At 43.0% G+C, this 17,127-nt stretch overlaps 1 protein-coding gene across 1 annotated transcript in view; it reads right to left on the bottom strand.

The window, feature by feature from the left end:
* Positions 1–851, bottom strand: part of LOC136626924 (guanylate cyclase soluble subunit beta-2-like) — a 77,515-nt gene extending 76,664 nt beyond the window's left edge. The window contains exon 1 of the mRNA XM_066601910.1: positions 831–851. Within this exon, the coding sequence (XP_066458007.1) occupies positions 831–851 (21 nt within the window). The remainder of the gene's footprint in view (positions 1–830) is intronic.
* Positions 852–17,127: the final 16,276 nt, after the last annotated feature.

Here is a 17,127-nt window from a genome sequence, read left to right as displayed (position 1 = left end):
TGATGTAAAACACTTAGAATCTTTATGGTATGTATCGGAATTAGATGTGGAAAATCCGTAACATTTTACAGCTCGAGCAATGTGGATGGGATTTCACAAAATCTCATCCATATGTTGCGGATAACGAAAGCTACAGTGTAAATTGGCCTGCAGTGTGGATTGTAAATCCTCAGTATATCACTTTATCCTGTGGAGGTGAAATCTGCAGCACAAGCATTTGGTGTGGATTTCGCTGCTCCGGGATCCATGCAAACATAACCTTGGATTACCTTCTTTTAGATATTTCACTTGCTTCTCTGCTTTTGAGTGTACATGGCATGATAGCAAGTGACAGAGAAAAATGCAAATTATTCCCTCTAACAAAGTCAGAACCAACATCAAGAGCAATCGCCCAGGGCCTGAAGCCTCAGAGCTATGTGTATACATGTACTATGTTTGTCATAATGGTACATTAGTGAAACTAAAGTTAATGTGACAATATAAAGGCAATGCAGGCTATGAAGGTTTTATATAAACACCCTATGGCAGTATTATTTTCACACAATGTGATGCTATTATTTGACATTAATATTTAGTACCGTATGACAGTATAACTCAGGTACCTTATGGTACTATGTGGGTACTATAGTTCAGTATTACTTGAACTAGCTGTGAATGAATAAATATTAGCAGGACCTATGCTCTGGATTTTCTCTAAAACCCTTGTGTTGAAGACTTTCGTCTGTCTGGTGAACATCTGGAGGAAAACAGTGAGGTTACTGAAGTATTGAAAATGTACTGATGGTAAAGAAACGCAGTGGAGAGTGTGTGGGTTACTAGTTAAGGCTTACAGCCAAGTCAAGAACTGCCATTTCTCAGAATCAATAAATGGTCACAGATTTCAATAGACTTCATATAATTCCAGGTACACAATAGTTCCCCTGGTAATACACTATCAGGACCTTCCAGAAGAACTTGCAGTCTAAAAAGGAACTGTATAAAATCTTATAAATCTTTTTTTTTTCCAATTAAGTGGGAAGTACAATGTTTTAAGTGAACCTATAAAATATTTTTTCTAGCAAAGTCCAATTGGCAGGTGCAAGTTACATCTTTTCAGAACAACATGAAGAGGTCATAAACTGTGTGTCAATTTGTTTCAAACAGGTAACAGATGGTAACTTGTATCATGAAATATTTTAAAGTAGTTGTACCAGAATCACAAGTTAAAGGAGAGCTTTATCCCCTCTGCCTGTCACTACGGGGTCGCTTCTCCCCACTGCAGTGATGTCAGACTGAATGGAGCGCTTGCCCAGCATGTGCAGTCGGCACAACATTCATCTCAATGGGCTGCCGGAAATACCCAAATTGTTTGCTGCTCAGCTATCGCTAGCAATTACAGTAAAAATGAATGGAGCGCCAGCATTTTTACTCAGGCCTTGGTTAGACGAGCATTTTTTTTTGCACACCTATGTCACTGTCACAGTTTTCAGTGATGAGGAGACTGCAGCAAGGATTAAAGAATTCCCTGCCACAGCTGTGGCAGAAGATTGTGATGTACTCCCATTGCTTTCAATGGGGCTGAAGCTGCTGCCGCCCCATTGAGAGCAATGGGATGCAGGCAGCCCACGCAGTGATTTTCAGGGAATGACTTGAAATATAAGCACTTCCCTGAAAATAAGCCCTAGCTGAATGAAAAAACAAAAAATTAATACATCACCTAGCAGAGCTGTCGGGGCTGCAGTGCTTCTTCTCTCTGGCTCCCCAGCAGTGTTTTTCAGCATTTTCCTCAGGCCAGGGATTAAAATGAATGGCTAAGTGTTGCCTCTGATTGGTCACAGCACTCAGCCAATCAGAGGCAGTGCTTCCAAGAGGCAGGGATTTTTAAATCCCCGGCCAGAAGAAAATGGAGAAGAACACTGCTGGGGAGCCAGAGAGAAGAAGTGCTGGAGCCCCGACAGCGCTGCTAGGTAATATTTTTATTTTCATTCAGCTAGAGCTTATTTTCAGAGAAGGGCTTATATTTCAAGCCCTTCCCCGAAAATCACTGCAGGGGTTGCCTGCATCCCATTGCTGTCAATGGGGCGGCAGCAGCGCCAGCCCTATTGAAAGCAATGGGAGAACATTGCTAATCTCTGCCACAGGTGTTGCAGGAGATTCTTTCGTCCCGGCTGCAGTTTCCTCATCATTGAACACTGTGACAATGATGTCACAGTGTTCAGTGGTGAGGGGTCTCCCTGTAACATCACACGATGTTACACGCAGCACGGACCTTACCGACGCATGCATGTCCTATCTTTTGCAGGTATTTTGCGTCTGTAAAAAATGGCCATGTGAACACATAGGAAACCAATGGTTCTAATAGACACAATTTTTTTTGCACACATAAGCCCAAAACATTCTCTTGTCTCAACAAGCCCTCAACCACCATTCTATTCAGTCTCCTTTTCACTGCAAAGGGTGCAGTAAGCCCACTGTCAGGAGTACAATGGAAATGGGACCCTTGTTTTTGGGATCACTGGGGGTCTGAGTGGTGATACCCCCACCAATAAATTATTTCCTATTCTGGGATTAGGAGATAATTTGGGATTGTGCTATAATCCCTTTAATAAACAATTCAAATCTTGTAACTTTCTTTTGCAAATCTTACAGATTTCTTTTACTCAACTAAAAAATATTTGTTAGTGAGACTAGTCACGCAAAAGGGGGGAGTATTTGCTAAACTAAACGCGCCTAAATTCTCCCATATTTTGAGGCTGAAAACTGGCATGCATGCCTTGTATCCCATTTATTATGTATTATGGGCACTTTCTATATATTCCATAACAAGGGAGCATGTCAAAAAAGGCATGGCTCAGTGGAAAAGTGTGTGTGGCTTAAATGCGGTAATGTGCTTCGGAATTGCACCAAAATTTTGGCACAAACTAAGCCAACCAATTGGCGGAATGAAGTAATACAAAAGTGTCAACAGATTGCCAAATTTAACATGCAGTATTACCCACTATGAGAAATCTGGCAAATTTTTAGACTGCTTTTTCTGAGTTCATACTGCCTTAGTGAATATTCCCCATTGTGTATATAATATATACCTCAATACAAATTTTGGCATAGCTCTGAGATTTTAGGAAGGATGAATTAATTATTATTGAGGTATACGACAGGGGAAAAATACTACTATGCTTTTATCGATTATTTGGTATATTGAGCTACACAAGTGTAAGAATGAAAATTGCAGATTTAGAATTAATACATTTCCTTCTCCAAGGTGAAAAGCATTCTATAGACATTCATAAAACATACATCTCTTTTCTAGTATCATTTTATTTAGTTTTGTAGGTAGAAAAACAGATGAGATTTCATTAACTTACCATTTTCTGGTCTGATTTCACATCCACGCTATGCAGCAAAATTGCAAGCACTGGATTATTGCTGATATAGAAGCGTTAGCCTTATACTTGCCATAAAGTTACAGTCATTTGTTGGCAAACAACACAATATAAAATCCCCATTGGGCAGAGAAAACAGCACATACATAGAATGTACTTCTTATAAGAATATGGAAATATGCTAGTAGTGAAAATGCCCTTTAACATCCCCTTATTAGAAGCAAGATGGGCACCTTGTGTGCTGGTGAATGCATTGCTTTGTCTGTCTCCCAGACTGAACTTCCACAGTCTTGTAACATCTTTCAGCCTTGGTAAAGATGCTGTTGAAGAAATACTCCTGGTATTAGGCAGTTGTGATGGAAAAGCTTTGGAGGATGGGTTGTGTAGTGCTGATCCCCAGTGCCTGTGTCTCTCTATGTCCTCCACAGACAGTGCTGCTGTCCACAGCTCCTGGTGCTGGAATCCTTCAGCCTTGTGGAATCTGCACGTTTAACCAGTCTGCACAGGCACATCCTGATCCAGTGTCTGAGAGGATGAAATATCCCCTTCACGGTTAGGGGCTTGATTCAAATCCAAACCATTTATGCAAGTCACAGTCTGCTGGAGAGCTTTTGACAAATGGATAATGTATTCTACTCCTGAGTCTCCTTTCTGTGGCAATTGTAATCACAGACGCTAATAATAATTTATTTCTATGAGCTCTGACAGTCAGAGTGCAAGAAGGCTCATGATACATTACAAAGCCCACAGCTAGAAATAGTAGCAATGGTTTGTTTTTTTAATTGTTGCCATGTAATAGATGTAAAGTGCCAATAAACCTGTTTTCCGGGTGTTTTTCTTCTGTTGTAAGTTCCAGCATGCTTTATTGATCTATGTGACATGGGCTTTACCCATTCACCAAGTAAGAACTGGCTCATTGACTTAACCCTACAGCCAGTTGATACAATATCATTAGACATGTGTGATATTTTCTGCCAGTTGATACAATATCATTAGACATGTGTGTAAACAATATGCGTGATACTAATGGCTACAAGACTGGATGTGAGCAGCTTCTGCTCTGTTGGGCTGTTGCAGGGAAATGACATAGAGCCAGGTAATTTGTTGTTCCAGCAGTCGACAGTTGCACTTGATGAGGTCACCTTGGTGGGGGAGATAAACAATCATCACTTGTGAATTGTAAATTCCTGGAGAGATTCTCAAGGTTATTCAGTAACCACGTATCACTGAAAATTGTAGCTCTGCAGCCAGGATTGTATTTAGAGTTCATACTGCCCTGGGTACTTTTATTGCTTATGCCTCCTGTTGGTAAGTCAGGTTAAAGCTGCTGTGCGTGCATTTAACCCCTTAGTGATGACTGATATGCTTTTTTACTGACTTTACTAATGGGCTTTTATCCTGCACATACATCTTTTTAAGATGGTGGCTTAGCTGATTATTGACAGCCAGGCTTCTGCTCTAACAACCAGAAAAAGAGAAACCTCAAATCCTGGCAATTTAACTCCTTACATGTCAGATTATTAGCAACTGCAGCATTTAAGCAGATGACAGGGGGAGGGGATACTTCTTTTACTCATCAGCAGCAAACACTGTGATTGCAGATCCCATGGCCGCCAGAAAGCTGAAAATGCCTCCATGTCTGCCATTTATCTCAGTTTATTAGACTCCACCTCTGTCAGAGTCTAACAGCCTGCTTTCATAGGCTTAGTAGAAAGCACTTCCTAAGTAATGCAGTGTACTATCATAACATTTGAACTATTGCATCTTCAAGTTCCCTTGAAGGACTAAGAAATAGTGTCAAAATAGTTCAGAAAAGTTTAATTGAAGGGAAAAATCCAGATAAACATAAATTACATGTCCCCTACCCCTCCCAAAAAAGAAAAATTGTATTTGATTGAATGCCAAAACAAAAAATGTTTAAAGAAGCATCACATAATAGGTAGATTCACTGAGAAAGTGGGTAAATATCTAAAAATAAAATATAACTTTTGCTTAAATACTTTAAAAGAACCCGTGCCTTAGGCACTATACGCATATGAACATACAACAAATAATAGTGTTATGCCCTGGAGATTTCCAATCCGTATCGCATTAGCATATATCTGAGGTGAGAGTGGGTACTTTATCCAGGTAAACAGGCACTGTAACGTGACCGTGGTCACAAAAAGCCCCGTAGATAGATATGACATTGTAAATATACGCAGAGCGTGGACCTAACGCATTTTAACTGTACCAAGTCTCATCAGGGGTCTATGTTCAGAAAAAACAGGGTTGGGTATTTGGTGTATAGAGAACACTTTATTTATGATCGTTATAGGAGGTAGGTTTGTATTTGTTCCTGAATGTATTAAAGAGATTGCACTATCCCTGTCATTCTAAAAACCATCCATATATAACAGGATTCCTAGAGTATATAGTGGATCAAGCGATCCCTCAAGTCTGGGGAGATCACTATTCAGTGATTTTTAAGTAAGTATCTCATAATATGTATTACTACATGCTAAACGACTCAGACAAGGATACTATTTTGTTATTTATCTTGTGTGATGAACGCCGTAAAAATAATTTAACAAACTAACAGCAGAATTGTAATATTTCTTTTGCTTGCCTTCCAAAAAACACAATAGTGAGCAATCCAAAGGTCACATGTACCTCAGTATGGTACCAATAAAAACTACAACTCTTCCCACATAAAACAAGCCTTCCCAGAGCTCCGTTGCCAGAAAAATAACAATGCTATTGGTCTTAGAATGTGGCAAGGCAGCACTACCGTATTTTGCGTTCTATAAGACGCACCGGACTATAGGACGCACCCCCGTTTTAGAGCAGGAAAATAGGTACAAAATATTTCTAACTCACCCAGGGACAGCGCAGGGTTAGTGCCGGGCGACTGGGCAGAAGAAGCAGCAGAGGCCAAGAAAAACAGCTCTCCATGTCACAGCGGCAATTGCAGGAGGAAGGGAAGAAGCCGTTTGGTGGAGACGGGGAGCAGCAGCAGCTCACCACCAATAGCAGTATGTATGGGCGGCAGTGGGGAGGAGAGAACTTCTGACTGATCACACATTTGTTTGTGCGACCGCGAGTTTAACACACGATCGTGCTCACTAAATCGCAGTCGCGCATTAAATTCGCTTTGGAGGGGAAAAAAGTGCATAGAGTGAAAAATACGGTAATTGTTTTTTTCTTTAAAAATGTGTTTTTATTGTGGAAAAGTAGTAAAAAAAATCTATATAACTTTGTTACCGCAGTATTCTTGCTGATCCAGATAAGAAAGTTATCAATGTTGTTTTTACTGAATGGTGAACGCCGTAAAAACAAGACCCCAAAACAGTGGCGGAATTTCTGAGGGTTTTTTTTCCATCTCCCTCTCCCCCCAAAAAAGCTATACAATACAATATATGTACCCCACAGTGGTACCATTAAAAATTATAACTTGTCCCCCCCAAAAAACAAGCCCACACACAGTGATGTCAACAAGCTATCGGTCTTGCAATGCGATGATGAAAATCGCTTGGTCCTTAAAGCAAAAAATAGGCTAGTCACTAAGGGCTTATGGGTGTGTTTCCACATAACAGGTACTGTCTGCGGCTCAGACTGCCCAGCTGCAGTTGCTAATAACTGCACAAGCTTGCCAACCTTATCGGTAAGATCGCTCTTTCACTGGCAGCTGCGACTAGGCAGAGTTTCAGCCGCAAGCAGTGCCTGTTACCAGCAGCGTAGCTGAAACCTCAGAGACCCGGGTACAGAAGTTCAGCTCAGCCCCCCCCCCCCCCCTTCCCCACACCTGTCCCCGTTCCCATACCTAAATTGTGCTGCCTGCAGCTGCAAAACAAAAGTTTATGCATAATCTAGCCCCTTGGCATAAGCTTTCCAAACATGACTCATTTCCTGGACTATGTGAAAACTAGTTTGAGTGTTTTCACCCGTGCCCGCAGACATGAGGCATAAAATTACATTTTACTCACCTGTACGGACGCTGCGGGGCTCTTCTCCGTTGCAGCCAGATGTTCTTTCTTCTGCCCGGTGGATGACCACGCGCATGCGCCGTGCTTCCCTTTTTTCTTTTGCTGCGATTTTTTTCCCGCTATTCGTACACCGGAAAAAATCACATCCACATCTTATAAATTGCCCTGCTGATGCTCATGCATCCCTATGGGCAGCTAGAGCTACGGATCTCCCGCACAGGAGACACGCACGGATTTTATAATTAAAATCTGCCTGTGGACATTGGGCTTTAGGGTTCTCACATGAGCGGATTTGAATTGCGAATTCGCGGGCATTAAAATGCATGGACTTCCACTGGGTCGCTTACACTTGTGGGTAGGTATTGAGGATTCCGAGAGTGGAAAAAAATTCATGCTCAATTTTGTAGAGGATTCCGCACATATGGACTCTATTGATACCTCTGGATGTTTTCGATCCGCAGTCCATACGCAATTAACATTGCGCATGGGTGCGGATTCATTCGTACGCACATTGCTATTGCTAGGAGACCAGATACAAATGGAATAAAGAAAGCAGGAAATTGTGGGCAGACAATGCAGGACAGTCTGGGGAGCAACACAACCATCCAGCCTGCTGTCTGCAGCCTCTGCTTTTTATTCTGGGCTCCTCTTCCACAAGAATAAGGGTCTTGTTTTTTTTTACTGTACTACATCCAAAAAAAGCATGGGTCTCAGAGCATCTCACCACCACAGCACAAGGGAATGTCGCCTGAGCAATATAAGGGTGTTTCCAGGGGTTAGAACTACATTCTGATGTCATTCCCTGTTTGCCGTCCATATGCGTACATCTGCACAGAAAACCGCACGCATACACAACCATACACAATTTGTTTCTGTGATCATTTGCAGGTCTACCGCTGCGGGTATGCATGTGAGCCCCGCCTTAGGCTTCGTTCATGTTTTTTGTTGTATTTTTGAACTACAATTAAAAATCACATAAAAAACTATATGCTGTATCCAATAACCAGATGTGTTTTTAAGAAATTGTACACACTATTAAAAACTTCATGTGGGTTTAAACAATACATGCTGTTTTTTAACCCTATGCAGGTTTTTGATGCATTTTTAAAAATTGTGTGTAAATTGTGCAATCATATGCAAGAAATACCCAGGTTATACCAGCATGCTCCATATCACTATACACAAGATGGATATTTCCCTGTATGATTGGATATCTCCCTGTATTATTGGATATCTCTCTGTATGATTATATATTTACAGCTGTGTAAGTTATACATCCTGTACATCGTGATACGGATCATGCTGGTATATCCTGGGAATATCCTGTATATAATTATACATGTACAGCTGGTATAAGTGTGATAGACATGATGATTAGTCAGTGTAAAATGTCTATTGATTTGTATAAACCAAATGTATTATGCTATTGTAATGACTTCAGCCTAATGTGGAACTCTGCTGCATAAGGAAAGAGTTAAATCACAGTGTTATATGTTATTGCTTGTGTTCATCTTGGATGTTTCCCCAGCCCTGCCCCCACACAGAAACTTCTTAAATAACACAGAGACCTCTCAAACAATGACTTGTCACGAACACAGAAATTCCTTCAGCTAGGACAAAGTCCAAGCTACATTGGACTTGAGAGAGGTGTGGGGAGAGGGAGGCGGGGGTTCTATATGATCCGACAAATGAGAATCTTATATGTTACTGATGTAATCTGTTGCACGCCCATTAAAGGGTGGTTATCATGTGTTATAATAAAAGCCTGAGACTCTACACATTTAGGTAGAGACTCTCCCGGTTTAGACCAGCATTTGTGTCTGATCTGGTCGATGATGTGTGCACACTATACAATTTGGAAGCTACAGAAATCCCCCGAAGCCTGCTGGAGAAAATATGATCTAGCACAAATTGGCGTCTCCTTGGTGAGCCGAGTAGAGATATTTGATTTCTTTCATTCTGGAAAAATACAGAGATTGGCAGATAGCACGCAGAACTCAGGGGCCCAAAAATCTACAGAACACGGTAAGATTGCTTTATGTAAATCTACCGATGTGAGCTGATTTCTAACTGCTAATCTGCCTGTTTCTGATCCAGAGTGATAAATCAATGAAAGGCAGGTAATATAGTTCTTTCTACTCGGAAAAAAACACTGTTTTAACCTGCCTAAGGGGTATTCAGTATGCTGGGTATGATATGTCTGAGACGGTTAAAGATTGTGTATACAAGACCAAGAGATAAATTTTGTGAGGGTTAATGTGTCAGAAGGGCAGACTTGGTTGTTTAAGTCTGAGGGAACACGCCAGAGAGAGACACTTACTCCTAGGTAACTAGTGTGAGGTTAGGAAAATTTATGATACGCGTATGCACATGTATGATTGAGCGTGTTATGTTCTCATATGTGGAAAGGTATATACGCGGGAATTATAGCCGTGGTGTGACGGCAGTAGTCTCCGGATATTGTTGAGGTCTTGGTCATTGAAAATAATCGTCAGTCTCTGTGTATAGCTAAATGTCCTGTCCAGATTGTGTGCAGGGAGTGCTGTTGGGGATTACTAGTAGAGGGTGGGTTGCTGCAAAGGTAGGTGAGATACATACCTTGAGCCGTTGTGGGTATTCTCCAGTAATCCTGTCTGTTTGGTATTATAGAATTAATGTGCAGTGTTTAATATTGGGGGAGGGTTACTGATGAGAGTGGACTGAAGTTAAGCCACTGAAAGCATTTCCCAATTAACCCTTCTGTTCCCTTTGTCTTGTGTTTTGTAGTGTTAATGTGCATTGTGATATATGAGGGATATAAGAGGTGGAATTTAGTAAAGGAGTTTTACTGTGTCTAGAAAGTTCAAATAGGATAGAATAAGCAGGCAGAATAGAATGAGGGATCAGTACAGGATGTTTTGGAATATGCAAAACATGTAGAAACGTTTTACAAAGAAAAGGATCAGGAAAAGTTGCAGAAATGAGTATGGTAAGATAGACTGTAGAACGTTTTCAGAAGATGACCAGGAAGCCCAGTAGAAAGAAAGGTGTTTTAGCTAGTTTTTGCTAGGAGGTGGTATAATGTAGGAAAGAGATTCAAGAGGGGAAAGCGTGTAGTGGGGGATGTGTATTGCTTATGAACAATGTAATGCCTTTGTGTTGACTACAGCCCCTCCCTGTAATGGCGGCCGCACTTGCAATGTTTAAAACCCCACATAGTGTGACTTTGCAGCAAATGTGGTGAGCCCTGCCCCCACCCTGAGGTTACTTCCCCCCATGTGCTCACTTTCAGAGTGTGTGATGTTACTTCCGGCCATTCCAATCCGGGATAGGACTAAGCCCCGCCCCTTCCTCCTCCAGCAGCCATCTTGCCTCACCTGGGAAACTTGTATCCCCGCCCCTTTCTGCTTCTGGCGGCCATTTTGCTGCACTTGGGAGGCCTACATTCCCTAATGCCACTGTATCCAGTGCTAACCTCATGATTGTCTGAAGTAAGGTTTTGTTTGACCGGACTTTGTTACACTCCAAGATGTGGCCACTTTGGATGTGTGATAAGTTCAGGGAAACAAACCTTTGTGAAGATGCAGCTTGGGACATAGTAGATGACTAAGCTGGTTTATAGTGTATGGAAGATTGGAGTTGATGCATGGGGGACAGAGGCCAGGGATCCATGACAGGGGACGCCTTCTCATGGTGTGTTCCCAGGGGCTCTGTTTTCCACTGCCTGCTTCTCCAATGGATGTTCAGACAGATGATGTTATGGAAGGCTCCTACAGATGGAATAATTTCCCTATAGTCACCCAGCAAACTTTTTCACGCAATTTGATGAAGTAATTTTACTTTTTATGTGAGAAAGAGGGACTGAATTGCCCAGAGTAGGATGTTAATTCATCCGTATTCTTTAGTTTTTCTTAAGTCTTTTGTATATTCTAGTGTCAGTCTACACTGAAGCTATAATTATATTCCGACAGGAGAGTGAAAGTTAAACGCTGGACATTCCCTGAAATACTATTACACTGGGTGACGTAAAATTTTACTTGTGTTGCGCCAAATGGGTGTTAAAAAATGCTAACTGCGACCTGAAGAAAAAAAAAAAATCTAAAGGATATTTTCACTCAGACTTCGCTGCATACAATGTCACCTTGACCTACAAAGTACTTGTTTTTGTGCCTCTTGGTTTCCTTTTTCAACTTGTACTAGTTTGAACGCAATTACTCTTTTTTCCATTGAGTATTCCGGTTCAAAAGGGGGGGGGGCATAGGTGATCTGGGTCATAGATGATCTAGGTGTTGTAGATCAGCTATTGGGTTTAAAAAAAAAGGAAATAAATGATTTTGTGCTACAAGATTCCGAGCCATGTGAAATAGAACATCAGCACGATTATTTAGTACTAATACAGTAAGAAACTGCAGGTATGCAAACAGTTACCGGAACCTCTGTTGATAATGCATATGTTGAGCTTTTTGCAGATGGTACTAGGGTGAGGATTGATGACTCCACATCGGATATGCAGTGGTCACACAACAAGATGTCCTAGAAGCAGAAGCTCTGCCTCCGCATGTCTCAGCACAAGAAGCGGAACTGAAGGCCCTCACTGAGGCAAGTAGAGTGGCGAGAGGTAAGACGGCAATCCTTTACACTGACTCCTGGTATGCATTTGGCATAGCTCATGATTACGGCCCAATATGGAAGGCCAGACAGTTTTTACCTTAGCAGGACAACCAATTGAGAATGGTGCAGCGGTGCAGAGTCTCATGGAGGCCCTACTTCTACCTGACAAAGCTGAGAGTTCGCACAGATTCCTACACTGGAGAAGCGAGAGACGACACCCTCGCCAACAGCGCAGCAAAGGCAGCGGCCCTCAAGCCGTGAAAGAAAGAAGAAAGGTACTGACAGCATGAGTCAGTGGTAAAAACTTTGGACATTGACAAAAACGTGGAAGGAAAGAATAAATGGACTAATATGGGAGCAGCAGAAACAGGACCGTGTATGGTGAACAGTCAACAGCACTTGCCCACCACAGTTCCTGTATCCCATGATGGCCCAGCTGATGGACGGAAAGACCCACCTAGTAAAGCAGCAATGACGATGACGCTTGAAAGAGGATGGGCGACTTCTGGGTTCTCTGTAGCTGCTGCATCATTTGTCCAGTTTAGCATGATCTATGCCATAGGTGAGTCAGGGCAGAAGTAAATTTGCCACATCACACTTGCCGGGACCACTCTACCCATTTCAGGGATTGCAAATTGACTATGTTCAGCTCCCACTTGTTGGGAAGTATGAATACGTGTTTGTTGTTGATGTCTTTGCAGGTTGGAGGCCGACCCTGTTACCAAGGCAAACAAGTAGTTAACCGCAAAGAAGCTCATGAATGAGGTAAACTGGGAATATGGGGTACCAGAAGTGATTCAGAGTCAGACAGAGGTATAAACTTCGCAGGTGAATGTAACATGTCATGTCTGCTCTGGGTGTATCCCAGGCCTTTTACATACTCTACCATCTTTAGAGTAGTGGAAAGGTGGAGAGACTTAGTGGCACGCTAAAAAGTAAGATACTTAAAAATGACGCCACTTTGGAAAGACTGTCATCCAATAGCCTTATACAGTGTTAGATATGAACCCAGGGGGGGATCATACATTATCTCCCTACGAGATTGTTTGGGCTAGCCCCAAGGCTAGGTCGTTACTATCCTCAGTAGTTACAATTACAATCTGATGTGTTGACTAAGTATGTGATTTCCGTTGTTAAAGAACTAACCAAAGCCTATGCATAGGTGTTCTCTTCCAGACTCAGAGGCAGACACTGGGACACATATCTTGCAGCCTGGGGATTGGGTGTGCGTCAAGAAGTTCCTCAGGAAGCACCCTCTTGAGCCCCGATTTGATGGCCCCTACCAGGTGCTTCTGACTACTGCCACAGCTGTGAAACTAGCCGAAAGATTTACATGGATCCATGCTTCATACTGTAAGAAAGCTTCAGATCCGGGAGACCAGTCTTAGTTGTACCAAGGACATTACTCTGGTTAGGGCTAGTGAGAGAGGAGGGTGGCAACTGGAATCCTTAGTCGGAAGAATATGAGGGTATGGTTACCTTCTGGTATAACTCGTCCAATACTCAAGTAGCCGCATATCCCTTCGACTATGGTACTGTGGTCCCGTGTCTAGGCGCAAGATCCCAACGCAGGCCAGATTTAGCTCAGTCCAGCTGGTTATATGACTTATATACCTGGGGAATACAATATGTTTGCGCCACTGATAATGTCTGGAGAGAAGACTGACGTTATTGGGGATTAGTGGGATGGAACGCAGGAACAGACTAGTCATATAAACTGCGAAGTGCCTTAAATAAGAAAGATTAGAGCGGGAAATCCCTAATTAGTCGTATAACCCTCCTTGAGAATAATAAGGACAGCAGGTATTGGAAGGCTGAACTTAGTATGTTGCTTGGTTTTAATGCGTTTTTTACACTAACCATGGGAGATCCAAGCCCGGGGGACAGGGGGACTTACAGTCTGGGGACATACTGATACGGGAGGACAGATCCCTTAGGGAAGAGTTTAAAACAAGGGATATGGTAGATGCACCCGAATGGAAGCGTTCACTTAGTCCCGTGCCCATAATTAACCCCCTCCGCCGTAAGATAAAGACCTTGACGAACATGATGATCATAGCCGACCCTACCTTTGTGGACACCTTGACAGTAGCGACTGGCTACTCTGACCAGAATCTCTGGTTGGAGTTGATGAGGTATAATGCTAACAGGAGCAACAAGTCTAACTGTTGCGTGTGCGGTAGTGCCCGACTACACTCGGGGATGGTCCCCCTAAATCTCCCGGTAGATGCTGAAGAGTGGTTTATTAGTCTCTTCACGAACATTTCCGCTAATTACACTGTCCGTGAGAAGTGGAAGAAGGAATACTCTATAACTACTTAAGTGTTTTGCACCGGAGAGAGTATTACTGACTACCCTGGAAACTACACCTGCCAGGCAAATAGGCAGGGTGGAGGGAGATTCTTGGGGAACTCACTAACGGGTATTGCTCCTCCTACGGTACGATAGGAGAGGAATGGATGCAGAATCAGGTCCAGTCCTTAGGATACGTTTACTGGCTTTGTGGAGACATGAGGTAGAGGACCCGCCTGGAGGGTAATTGGACAGGGGAGTGTGCCTTAGTAAAGCCCTTATGCTCCTGCACATCCTGTCAGACAGCATTGAGGATAATGAGGTTACCCCCAATAGTTAATTTATTTCGATCCAACTCAGTCTGTGTTTTGTGGTTATCCTGTCATGTTGGTCTATCCTTGTTTTTCGCATAGGTACGGCGGTTCCTTCCAGTCTCGTCACTAGGTAGTGTAGGGTCAGTGCAGGCGGCCTAGACGTGTCCACCATCTGGGCTATCTCCAGGAGGGACATTGGTTTGGGTGAAGATTAGGGAATCCCAGGCCGTGCGTACCTGTGCACACTACTAGTATTGTAACATTATACTAGAGCGAGAAGAGAGACTCCTGGTGGTAGTTTTGATCTACACGTGTACATTGACGTCATAGGATAGCCAAGGGGGGTACCTGACAAGTTTTAAAAATTAGAGACCAAGTTAAAACTAGATTCGAGTCCATTTTCCTGATCATTATGGTAAATAAAACGTTGACTGGACTAATTATGTTTATTATAATTAGCAGCGGTTTATAAATTATACTAGAGATGCCTTATAGGGACTAGTCGACCAATAGGACCTACCTCGACTATGACTTTTCAAAATAGAATGGCCTTAGATATGATTTTGGCTAAAAAGGGGAGTGTCTGTAAGATGATAGGGGAGACTTGTTGTACCTACATCCCAGATGACACGTGACCCGCAGGTAAAGATGCAGTTGCCATTAAGAAGCTGACCGCACTAACTAAAAAGAGCTAACCTTTGGGACCAGTACTCGCCATGGATGAGCGGGTGGTAAAGGATCCTGGCACAGACGGGCGTCGCTGTTGTATGTGAACTGATGATTACCTTTTCTGTTCTAGTCTGCTGTGTTATCCCCTGTGTCAGAGAGACCTGCGAAACTGATGCTGGAAAAGCTACTCCCACAATGAGTTCGCTGGATGCATCCCCAGAAGGAGTGGACAAGTCCTACACCCCCTTGAAGACTCTAAAACGAACCTTCAACGTGCTCCGATTATAAGCTCACACGCAGAGAACTGTGAAAATTTGACGGGAAGAGTTAGAGGATAGACATTTTAAGGGGGGATTGTGATAGACATGATGATTAGTCAGTGTAAAATGTCTATTGTTTTGTATAAACCAAATGTATTATGCTATTGTAATGACTTCAGCCTAATGTGGAACTCTGCTGCATAAGGAAAGAGTTAAATCACAGTGTTATATGTTATTGCTTGTGTTCATCTTGGATGTTTCCGAAGCCCTGCCCCCACACAGAAACTTCTTAAATAACACAGAGACCTCTCAAACAATGACTTGTCACGAACACAGAAATTCCTTCAGCTAGGACAAAGTCCAAGCTACATTGGACTTGAGAGAGGTGTGGGGAGAGGGAGGCGGGGGTTCTATATGATCCGACAAATGAGAATCTTATATGTTACTGATGTAATCTGTTGCACGCCCATTAAAGGGTGGTTATCATGTGTTATAATAAAAGCCTGAGACTCTACACATTTAGGTAGAGACTCTCCCGGTTTAGACCAGCATTTGTGTCTGATCTGGTCGATGATGTGTGCACACTATACAATTTGGAAGCTACAGAAATACCCCGAAGCCTGCTGGAGAAAATATGATGTAGCACATAAGTTATACATCTCTTGTATATAGTGATATCGACAAAGCCAGTATACCCTGGCCCTGGAGATATCCATCCTGTATATACTGATATGGATCATGCTGGTGCAACCTGGACAAGTATATACCTGGTTGCACCACATGGTCCGCGCCCCTCCTTCGCTATCAGACACTGTCACTGCACTGCTGGCTGGACCAATCACAAGTCTGACAGTTCACTGAGAGACTGCAGTTGTGACCAATCACAACTGCAGTCTCTCAGTAGAAGGGAGGGCCGCACGCTGGGGGAGTCTGCAGCCTGTAATTAGCTGCCAGCTGTCCAGGGTAACGGCTCTCCCCTCCCTGAGTGCTGCCCACAGCCAGCCTGCTGACCACAGCAGTGATACAGTATATGGCGAGGACTCATGGACCCCCCTTGTTAAGGGGCCAGTTCGCAATTGTGACCCTTGAAGGTACCCCAGTGCCTCTTACGTGGAAATGCAGCCATAGATAGCTATCCACCAAACACTCAGAGGCTGACAGTTTTCCTACCTAGCTTCCCCACACACATGCACGCTCAGCTGAGTGTGCATGGATTTTCAATAAGGAGAAGGAAATTAGCTGGCAGGCGACCCCAGCAGAGACTAATTGCCCGTTTACACAGGACGGTTATCGTTAGTAGCTGTTTTGAATGGTAGCTGTCCCATGTAAATGCTCAGTTTCAGCACACACTGATTGACGAATCGTTCAGTGTAAACAGCAGACGTTCAGTTCTGAACTACTGCCTGCTTAAGGTGTGTTTACACACACAGATGATCGTTCAAAATTTGTCAGAAACTGACAGTTTTGAGCGATCATTTTGCATTACCTCCTAATGGGTTGTTCAGCCCATTAGTAGCTGACTAGCTTTATTTGCCTGTATTTAGAGAACAGCAGGTGATCTGTTCTCTAAACACACCGCTATTGTTCTCCAGCGGGACAATTGCTGAATGTTATCAGCGCTGCCCGCGGAAAACTCAGCATACGGTCCCTCTTATCAGGGACGACGGATTTTAAG

Source organism: Eleutherodactylus coqui, chromosome 1 (assembly GCF_035609145.1).
Source record: "Eleutherodactylus coqui strain aEleCoq1 chromosome 1, aEleCoq1.hap1, whole genome shotgun sequence".
In the NCBI taxonomy this organism is placed as follows: Eukaryota; Metazoa; Chordata; class Amphibia; order Anura; family Eleutherodactylidae; genus Eleutherodactylus; species Eleutherodactylus coqui.
The sequence above is the reverse complement of the archived record's forward strand: the minus strand, read 5'-3'. Positions and strand labels throughout refer to the sequence as shown.